Genomic DNA, 11,468 nt, shown 5'->3' with positions numbered 1-11,468 from the left:
CATGGAGAGTGGTCAGATAATACAAAAGGGAAATTTATCCGAAATACGAAAAAACAGCCCCTACTTATATAAACAATGGCAACAATTATTTTCACTGATTGCTGAATCGGAATGTGAAAGTGGAGATGATTCAGTATCCAGGAAATTACGCCGCAAACTAACAAACACCATCCTAATATATACCACAAGAAACAGCAATGGTAAGTTTCTGGCTGGAACGTTCACCCCATGACAATTAAGGTAGAGATGCAGGTTCGTTGGCACTTGGGAGTGAATTTTTTTTTGGCTTTTTATTATCCAAACAGTCTTGGCTATAGACTGTTAAAAATGTGTAGAATTGTGAATAATGGAACATACTCAAAAAACGATTTTAAAATATAGATAATAGGTGAAAACATTCTCTCGTTTGAATGCTTAGCAAGATTTAGCAAGGCTGTACATAATTAATAAAAAAGAAACATGGTGAAAAAAAAGAATGACGGGATCTCCATAATATGCACTATATTTACATTTTTACAAAAGGATAATACATTTAAATTTGGAATTGTTACACACATTTTAATTATGAGCATTAGTAACTTCTTACTGAGTGAATTGTTATTCAAATTAGCAATTATCTCAGCTTCTTTGTTGTGCACATCCCAGAACTTTAAAAAAATAGCTCCTAGGCGCTTTGACCTTTTGTTTTGAAATTTGTACAAATGATTGACAATGTGTTTATCTTCAAAACGCCGTCTGGGCATTGTTTTTGGTTGAACAAAGTTACAACAATCGTACAGACAACTAGCCTGGGTGTTAATTTATGCATAAACTAGTAGTGACATTTGAGCTGCTGCCCTGCAAAATTTACAACTGGTAGACAGTTTGCAAGACGGCATTCCTCATAGTAAACAGATGTACCCATACACCAATTTTGACTGGAAACAGAAGCATGGTTTAGAAGCTATTTCTTTTGTAGATCACTTTTGACCAAAAAAGCACGTTTTTGTGCATATTTCAAACTACAAAATATTAAAATTCATACAATAAGCTTTCCGAAAATATATAGTTTTTTGGACAAGGGAGGTCATCTTGGTTTCCTAATAAACTATCTAAAATACCTGTCAGGTAAACTGCATCTCTACCTTAAACTATGAAGTGTGAAATTCAAAATGTGCGGACTCGTAGCAAAGAAAAATAATTCATTCATGAAGATTCCTGATTGCTGAATGTTAAATATTGCATATACAACAATGCAACTGCATTGTTGCTGACGGTAATGGTTTAACTATTAAAACAATGACCTTTGAACGTAAATCTTCCAATCATATACATAAATTAATACAAATATTTACGTGTTTTTTAGGTTCAATTCTTGCTGTAGAAGGTAGAAAACGTGGGAGCGCAGCATGGCCCATTTTTCTTTCCTATGCTAAGGTTATGAGACTATGAGATTTGTCATGATCAATATGTGGTTATCTGCTTGGTCACAGGCTACTCAAGAGAGTCTTGATAACACTATGGTAGGTAACTGTTACCAATATCAAGAACTCAAATACAACACGAAATGCATTGTATAGAACAACAGCAAACGTATGTTGACTCACGAATGATTGTGATTTTTTGTTATCTCCGTGTTGTTGCAAACAGAATACCTATGTAGATCTATGTAGCCTTGTCAGTAGACCCAAATGGATATTTAAGTAGGAAATATAATTAATACCATCATTATTTCTAGGCAGCAACAATACGAATATTTTTATTAGTAGTAAACGAATGAACTTGCGTTTGTGTTGATGGATGACATGCCCACGTTAAAGAAATAGGTATCAACAGTTTTGCTCCAAAAACTTAGGAGTCGCATCAACGCAAGTGTTATTTAATTTGATTGTGTTATTTAGTTTGATTGTGCCAGATCTCGTGATATTGCGAGCGAATGTGACATTATCATGATGTGCTCAGTAATTATAAATATAATTTATGATCTCACAGTATCACAAGTGATTGTGGTAGCGCATTAACATATATCGTGTTTAAGTTGTGACGTGGATTATTCGAACTTGTATAATTAATGAACTAGTTGTTCTCGACATCGATTGTGCGCCAACAAATCAACAGCCCATTAGGTTTAGATTTACCAAATGAGTATTATTTAGATGATCCTATTACCTGTTTGCAGATAGCTTATATAGATATATATATACACACATAGATCACATTGATCAAATTGCTGTACAAAGTCATATCTATTTCGAATATGATAACAAAGTGAATGTTTAGCGATCATTTATTCAATAATAATAATATCACTAAAACATTTCAAAATCTCACCGATAATAAATACAGGAGTGATTCTGTGAAACTGATCGCTAAAATGTAAATATTCAGTGGCAGATCCAGAGGAGGGGGGGGTTGCAGGGGGCCATGCCCCCCAAACGCATGACGATTCATATGATCTGCATTACGCATAGCTTCTCTGCGATTTACGCTCCATATATCTTAAGCGAAGCTTGGACCCCCCCCCCAATACATTTTGTTGGATCCGCCACTGTAAATATTGCATATTTATTTTCAGAAGGAACAAGATATGATAGTTCCGTATTATTTGTCCGTATACACTGCACTATTATGTGTGATGATCTTAGTGATTGGAATGACCAACTGCTGTTTGTTGTGTTCTTTATATCATCCGCAAAAAGACAGTGTTATATAATATCATCCATTGCCCTATGAGATTCTTCGATACGACCCCAGCTGGACGCATCCTTAATAGATTTTCCAAGGACATGGTGGCAGTTGATTTGGTAGGTAAATCGCCATGAACAAATATGTCTAATGCATGTACTAACTTTGTTTGGTAATTAGTTTAAAGTGACTAAAAACAGTAGCATTGTGCACACATTATGAGTGGATACAATTGTCATGCAACGCCTAAGACAGCACAAAACCCCTACAAAGGATCAAACTTGAATGATATATATTAGTTATAACCGCCATGTAAGGGAAGAAGATTTTCTAGCAATGAGTATTAGTTAATTTCATTAAAGTAAAAAATAGACATAAATCGATAAAATAGGTAAATATAAATATACAACCTCATTTTTGTGACCGACGCTTGGTACGAGTCAATTCTAATAGTGATTTATGTGTGAGCGCACATAAAGCTACAGCCACTGTATGCAAGTTAAGTTTGGTTTCGAGATGATATAAACTTTACAACGACTATGAACGTAGTAGAATCAACATTCCTCCAGGTATGCATGAAGAATAAATCTTTCCATTTTGGATGTAAATACAATAGTGTGCCCACATAGTTCAGATACACGAATGCCACATAGTACTTTCCTAGCGCTCGCGAAGAAAATGTGTGGTTATCTTCTTACAAAGTAGCATTTTACTCAAAATATTACTTGCACTTAATGCAACAAAAGCAATATAAAATGCTGCCCTTTCATATTTAGCTGGCTAATTTCATAACTTCGGATGCAAATGATAAGGTGATATTGAGATTCAGGTTCTTATTTCCCCCAAAAGGACAATTATAGGTAACAAATTAACCACAGATGTAAGTGAATAAATTATGACAATGATGTAACTGCACCAAACTGCAACAAATGTATACATAGCCTTATGCATATTCAATACTACACCCTTAATAAGAATGTGTGCGTAATCGTAATGAGAACATACGATTATCTTATTGTGACGTAGCCATAAACTTGCATAAATTATTTTGAATCAAGTAAGTTTCATTTCAGGAAATGTGGATGTTTCTGAATACTATACTGAGCAATCTCCTAGTACTTGTAGGCAGCTTTGTTGTAAATGCCATCCTATACCCGTACTTCATCCTCCTAATGGCACCTATTATAGTAACTATTGTTGTATGCCTTGATTTCGGGGTTAGACTGCCTAGGTAATTGAATTCGTATTGTTATATATATGTAGCGAAGATTATTCAACGTTGTATGCATGCACGTTCTTGTTTCTGATAGGTTGTGAAATGACTATTCGAATTTAACGGAGTTATTGAGCAATATTTTTATTTTCCGTATGTATGCCAATAACAATGAACTAAGACTGTATACAAAAACTGTCAAGGCTTATATTCTCTGCTACAAACACACATGGTCGTATGAGTTGTATAATACATAATTCAATCTATTCTTATAGAGATCTTAAGCGACTGGATAGTGTGACATTATCGCCAGTACTTGCTCATGTAACTGAAACATATGTAGGCATGCCAACAATAAGGTCATACGGGTAATATATTATATTCGTATATTATTGAACATGCTTTTGTGAAAGATATCCTGATCCTAATCAAATTTTTCCATATGATAGTAAGATAATTTAAAGTTCCCACTTGTCTTCTTAGGGCAGAGCAACGTTTTCAAAAGCGTATGATCGATTTAGCAGATAAATACATATTATGCCAGTTATATTTTATAAGGTCAATGCAATGGATGGGATTGCGATTGGTAAGTCAACGTGTTAATATTTTCAAAAAAATATTATGCAATGTATTGACGTTTTATTATTACAAAATGGATAAAAACATTGATGAACTGCGCTCCTTAATAAAATACTTTGGATATCTGTTAATCTAATGAATAACTACCTTGAAGTATTCTCTAATCTTGACTGTTATTGTTGGAAGTATTGTGAAATCATAAAATTCATTGTATCCATTGGTCTCGGAATGGCGTTCAAATAATTGGATTTGCTTCAAAAACAGAAACTTGTAAAAAAACAATTCCCTGAAAGGGTTTGTAAAAAAATGTTTGGAAGGGGGGGGGTAGCATGTTCACTTCCATTAAAAATGATATTTAAGATGATAATATGTTTTTACGCCTTATAATGCTACCTCTTTTAACACGCATGTCTTGTAAGATATAATCTTCGCTTTGTCGAGTTTTTTTATTTATCTTCTTTGCAAATATGTTTCAAAGGTCTCAATTGGTGTGATGTTCTTTATGGTTATCGGAGTTGTTTCTCTACTGGTCTCTATTTATGGAAATCTTAAACCCAGTCACGTGGGGCTGGCCGTCACTACTGGTGCTTCAGTGAGTACATTGACAATACCGAAAAGTGATTTGACTGAATATTGTATGTTGTTGTAACATTTGTAAATATGCATACATTAGGTTTCACTTTTTTTTTTAGGAATCTGTATTTGTTTTGGGTCTTAAATAACTTACATGTATGTTGTAAAGCGACTATTAACTAACCTGAATAATGGCAATTTAAATAGAAAAACCGCCAGCAATGATCAATCCAACTGTTTCTAAACAGGTAGCACAACTGATGTCTACTCTACTGATTGCCATGGTAGATTTTCTCTCCCATGTAAATGGTGTTGAGCGTGTTTTGGAGTATGCAAATATAGTAATTGAGAAAGACCAAGGTGATGTAATACATGTTAATCATATCGCATATCGCATCGTGTCATGATATAATATTTGTAGTGATGGTTTCGCAATGCTGAATTGTATTCTACATTTGTAGGCAAAACTATGCCACCCGCTGGATGGCCATCAAAAGGGTCCATTATATTATGCAATATCTCGGTGCGATATGCTGATGGTTTGGATCCCATATTACATAATGTTAAAGTCCGATTTAAAGCTGGCCAAAAAGTAAGAGGCGTTCAAATGATCAAGTCATAACAGAATACACGGTGAAATTAATTAACGAGCAGAAAATGCACCTTTAAATACAATCTTCAACAGCATAACATTATTGTTTAATCTGATATTCGATTGAATGATTTTTTCTTACACATTTAATAGTATTAATCACCAGTATTCCGGCTACTCCACCTCTTGTACACGTTGAAATTAAATGATTGAAACGTGATTTACATTATCAGTATACAATAACTTTCAGATTGGGATTTGTGGACGGACGGGAAGCGGAAAATCATCACTCGCCCTGGCACTGTTAAGAATCGTAGACATCATTGAAGGTATTGTGAATAAATAATCACGTGTCTTTCATAAGTGCGTGTCTTTCATATGCTATATGTTAAATACATACATTTACCGAAAAACAAAATTAAAGTAATAAACTATTTATTTGTATTTTTTTTCAACCGAATTCATCATAGCATAAGAGTTTCATATATTAACTCGCATCCTTGAATTTAGTCACTTTGCAAGAAATGTACTCATTTGCAAATGAATATACGTTACAATGATTGTTTAATTTATACAAAGTTACAAATACATGCAGTTGAACAAGAACTGTGTGACTGGCTGACTGACACTGTGGTCAGTGATTTAAATCAATATCGGAGAGTAATTTATCGTATGACCAGGAAGCCAAATTCAGCAAATAACGAATAAGGATGTGCGAGTCACAACTGTTTTATTTGACAGGTGGAATTACAATCGATGGAATTGATATATCTACTGTTCCATTGTTGACCCTTCGCAATACGATATCTATCATCCCACAGGATCCTGTTCTGTTTGTTGGGACCATTCGGTAACGTATTGACGTACTCAAATTTTATACTAGTAATAGTGTTTTTGTTACTCATAGTTTTTATGTATCATAGTTTCATTATCTAGCCATACCGATTTCACAATCTTAGACTGTACCACGGCATTACGGCATTGTTAGTTACAGCATCTACATTAATCCATGCGATAAATTATGCGATTAACAGATCGATGATTTAAATGTTTGTTATCGCTATTGTAGGTTCAATTTGGATCCAGAAGGTGAATGTAGCGACGCTGAATTGTGGAATGCACTCGAGATTGCCCAATTGAAAGAATCTGTGCTTGAAATGAACGGACATTTAGGTATTTGATTGCACATAGACAGTACACAACCATCGACCTTAAAATACCATTTCATTTAATTCATGTGAAATGCCAATGATTTGATTTATTACTTATATTATATGTGCGTTACTTATATGTGCTTTTAAACTAAAACAACAATGTGCGTGTGTTTTTAATTCTTCCTAGAGCGCTCTGTTTCATATGCATCAATGCTCGTCATTCCTTAAACACGCACTATCGTCTGTACAATACATAAGTACTTATATGTACGGACACGTTCATAATATTAATAATAAGGTTAGGTTTGGAGAATCAGTAACTGTGCCTTCCGTACTGTATATGCAGTGTTATAAAACAAACTTAGGTCTATCTGAAACTGCCTGAAATATTCTAATTAATATAATTCCAAACAGTCATTCAAGAGTTATAGTATGTACCGACTAATAGATTTAAATGTTTTTTTTACTGTCATCTTTGATGTCAGATTTCGATATGCTTGGCGTGGACCAATTAGGTTGACTAAAATGCTCATAATAGTGTATGGAAATATCGACAATCAAGGTTTTATCACATAGAACCTATATAATATATGGGACAAATACACTCATTAGTTAAATAAATACATAAATAAATAAATAAATAATTTAATAATGTCGCTGCAATACAATTTTTCATTTCAAATTGTCTGATGTAAAACTTTATAAAGGTAATGTTTTTGTTTCAGATTATATAGCGACTGAAGATTTTAGCATGGGTCAAAAGCAGTTGTTCTGCCTAGCAAGAGCATTCCTGCGTAAAAGTAAAATTTTGATTATGGATGAAGCCACTGCATCAATTGACTTCGAAACGGTGAGATCTTGAATTGAATCTTTTATTTTTTTAATATAATATATTGGCCACTCTTTTATTGAGCTATGTTTTATGTATATTTTTGTACATATATCAGATATATATAGTAAGAGCTTCCATGAGTTAGCTAAGTTTTATGTATATTTTTGTATATAATATCAGATATATATATAGTAAAAGCTTCCATGAATGAGTGAGTGACCCATGATATCAGATTTCACGGGGATCCGATAACGTAGGTCATGGATTTTGATTTCCTATAAATAACAATCTGTTTTGCTAACAGAAACTAACATCAGAATCGGTCTTTGTGTGCGCAGGTCATAAGCTTTTTGGTAGTACTTTGTGGCCGATTAACGCTTTAGATTACACTTTTTCTGGGCCTATTGACGTATATACGGTTATAGAGACAGACACATTGGCAACATTTTACTAAATTGTAGGTTTTTTTCTGTTTGTAGTTATTTCGCATCTTGGCAGTAAATCGACAAACTTCTACACACTCAATTGCTCCGCTAACAAATCGATTTGCATAATGAAAATCGGTTCGCTACTCATTCTGTTGCATAACACCAGAGTAAAAAGTGAACGATTTGCTACCACTAACAGTAGCGTATCAATGTATTAACCTACCTACAGTGCACATTTTTTATTTTTGTTTGAGATGAAACATAACGATTTGAAAATTTGACACTGTGACTAAAAATAGCGCACACTGCAATGCGAACCTACTGTTTGACTGTGCACAATGTTGGATTTTCTCAGCAGTTACCTGGCATCGGCGATAACTTGGTAATCACACCACTTTTGCAAACAAAATTGATGACTAGGACCGTTTCACCACCATTACTTGCGATTTAAAGCTCTATTATACGCGAAGACGAATCATAGAACATTGCAACGTGAAGACACACATCCTTATAGCTACTAGCACCAAAATAATACAAAATAAATGAACTTGTATGTGTGTCATTACGTGTGACGGCACGGTATTTTTCAGTAACTGTGATTTTGCTTTGTAGTAATAGCCATGCGTTCTGGATAATACACGTCATTAAAATACTTATACCGTTACATACAAATTCATTATCACAAACACTATATTGTTTTGGTTTAAATTAGGTCGGTTATTTTCCTTTAGTTTATTTAATAAATTAGTATCAGCTTTGCATCAGTCACCTGAGGTACTTGGATTACTTGACTTCATAATCATACGCAAGGAAATTGTCAATGCCGTACCGCACGGTTTATGTTGTACTACCGGGTGATTGTTGCGATTCAATAGTTACCATTGCCGCATTTTTAAGTTGCCGAGACATAGTAGCGAACCGGTTGTTTTTCAAGTAGTCGACGGATTTCAAGAAGCGGGCCGTTTGTATAAGGACCAATCAAAGTTGATGCACAGGGGTGTAATATGGAAAAATATTACTTGTCTTTATATCACTGATACATAACTGCTTGATACATGTAATCAACATATTCGTATAAAACTGATTTCTAACTTTCTCATTGACTCAGGATGCAATTCTACAGAATGCTATTGCAACAGCTTTTGCAGACAGAACAGTTCTGACTATAGCAGTAAGTAAACATGATGTGCACAACTATCGTTTATAACATTTGTTATTATAATAGCACACGTCAGTTATGTCACTGTTTATCGGTAAATATGTATTTTCTCACAGCATCGTATATCTACCATCCTTGACTCTGATACTGTACTAGTATTAAGTGAAGGCAGGGTTATAGAATACGACACGCCACAGAATCTGCTCAGAAAGGAAGACAGTATGTTTGCAACGTCATTGTACAAGACGGTTTAAAGTATATGGTTCAGCCAGAAGACGAAGAGTTTCACCTTCAGTTGTACCATACAATAATTCTAGTACAAATATAAACTCGAATTGTAAATAAATACATTATAAGTAATTATTTTAATGTGTCTGATCAAGGTAATTATGCTATTTTACTGACTATATAATTCGATGGTAAGAGTTTGTCATCAATGGCAACAGTACATACAATGGACGTAAGCGTCCTCTAATAATAAAAACAAACATGGCTGCCATCAGGGTTTGACCGGACTCCACACACACGCATCGGTCGATACTTCACTATCTTCGTGCATACTTTGAGGTATCCTCGTAATAACCTCATAGTATTATTTTTAATTTGATTAGAATTAGAACAAAGTTAGAACATTAAATATTGAAGACACATAGTTAGCACGAACGTATTTTCGGTCTACAATAATTTCTACCATGTAAATTGATTTTTGCATTTGTATTTGAATTATAAAATACAATTTTCATTAAGGTTATGCCCAATTTTGCTCATTTATGTCCTACAAAGCAAATTTACATTATCTATAATAAAATTATTATTATATATATGTTAATGATAAATGTTAATACGACAGGACCACATGGCCTCGCTTTTCACGTGTTTACAGACGTTTACGGAGGTATGGAAGTTATCTACACTCATGGTACATTGTTTCATGTTTTACTTTGTACACGCATCACACGTGATAATGCCTTTCGTACTCTACAAACGTCAGTGGGAGGTCATTGGGGTATGGATGTTATGTTTTTCCAGACTATTTAAACCCGTGTACAACTGGTGTGGACGCTGTATGAGGGAATATGGAAAGACAACACACAATGAAACAAGTGTCTTGGGTCCAGGGGGAGTAGTTCAGTATGTACTGCTAACTAACTACAAACTGATAGTGTTCTCAAAATGAATATGCAAATTTTGGAAAACACTAAAATACATGTACTACAATTATCACCGAAGAACCAAAGCACTTAGAGGAACACCGTCGTTAAATCATACGTAGTTTTGATGGGGGACACTTGAAAGTACTCAATTGTAGCATTTGCATGCGAAAACAGCATCAGACTTATGACTGTGAAATGAGTCAAGGTTTGTTACGAGAAAAAAAGGTGTGTTACGGGATGTCAGTGTACAGGTAAATAGTGCAATGAAGTAAGTGAGATAATTCAACCAAAAACTAATATCTAGTACTAAATCGTCAGAAAACAGAATTTTGTGGGAAGGTGGTCGTAAATTGTAAAGGTCGTTTTATAATGCTAAATACACAATTCACCGGCAAGAGACTCTAGCAAGAAGCAGCTTGCTCGATTTTTATTGACAAGAAATTCAAATTAATTCAGTGTTTACAGCTGCAAATGCAGCTTAATAGTGTCAACCGCAATTACCAGGCAGAAAAGCTTTTTATCCCAAAACTTTTTTTTTGCTAAATGAAAACCTAATTTGTGGGCATTAGTAGCAAGACTAGACGAATAATCTTCGGCAATCATTAAAAATCATTCAAATAAACCTTAATGTCGTTGTATCTCCTGCGATCAATTATGTTGCGGATAGACTGACTGTTTTGAAATGGTCAACATTGTAGGTTCAATTGGTCGAGTGTCATGGCAGTTTTGTGGTGTTTGTACCACTGTAGAAAATGTGCGAGTGGGGGTATCGGCTGGTATCTAGTGTAAGAAATAGACAAGGGATGAAGGCTCCAGCGCACTCAAATATTTTAAACTGGCCGAAAAAAAATAAAATCTATAAAAAATACCAGGTTGAAGAATATTAGTTGCTCTTTCTAATTTCGCCAAAGTCTTACCCATATTTTACCGATATCTGCTGAATAAATCAAGAAAATTAAACACATTGACTCCATTTATGAATAATTAACGGTTGCCCCGTGGCCTGTTCAGAATTTGTCGAGAACATTATTCTTCAAGCTGGTACGTTTTACAGATTTTACTTGGAGCCTTTATCTCTTGTCGATTTCTTACACAAGATACCAGCCATATGTACACTTCA

At 34.4% G+C, this 11,468-nt stretch overlaps 1 protein-coding gene across 1 annotated transcript; it reads left to right on the top strand.

Moving 5' to 3' along the window:
* The first annotated feature begins 1,448 nt into the window (after positions 1–1,448).
* On the top strand, positions 1,449–9,555 carry LOC146748239 (ATP-binding cassette sub-family C member 8-like). Its single transcript, XM_085504968.1, has 14 exons — positions 1,449–1,502; positions 2,679–2,783; positions 3,738–3,895; positions 4,153–4,245; positions 4,361–4,463; positions 4,935–5,073; positions 5,237–5,389; positions 5,491–5,621; positions 5,872–5,950; positions 6,363–6,471; positions 6,691–6,794; positions 7,501–7,625; positions 9,144–9,206; positions 9,311–9,555. Exons 1-14 carry the CDS (start codon positions 1,449–1,451, stop codon positions 9,446–9,448), a joined length of 1,554 nt encoding a protein of 517 aa, XP_085361094.1. The 3' UTR covers positions 9,449–9,555.
* The last annotated feature ends 1,913 nt before the right edge of the window (positions 9,556–11,468 follow it).

The sequence above is a fragment of the Saccoglossus kowalevskii genome, chromosome 2 (genome assembly GCF_978046115.1).
Source record: "Saccoglossus kowalevskii chromosome 2, keSacKowa6.1, whole genome shotgun sequence".
NCBI classification, from domain to species: Eukaryota; Metazoa; Hemichordata; class Enteropneusta; family Harrimaniidae; genus Saccoglossus; species Saccoglossus kowalevskii.
Note: the sequence above shows the minus strand (reverse complement) of the source record. Positions and strands in the feature narration are given on the sequence as shown.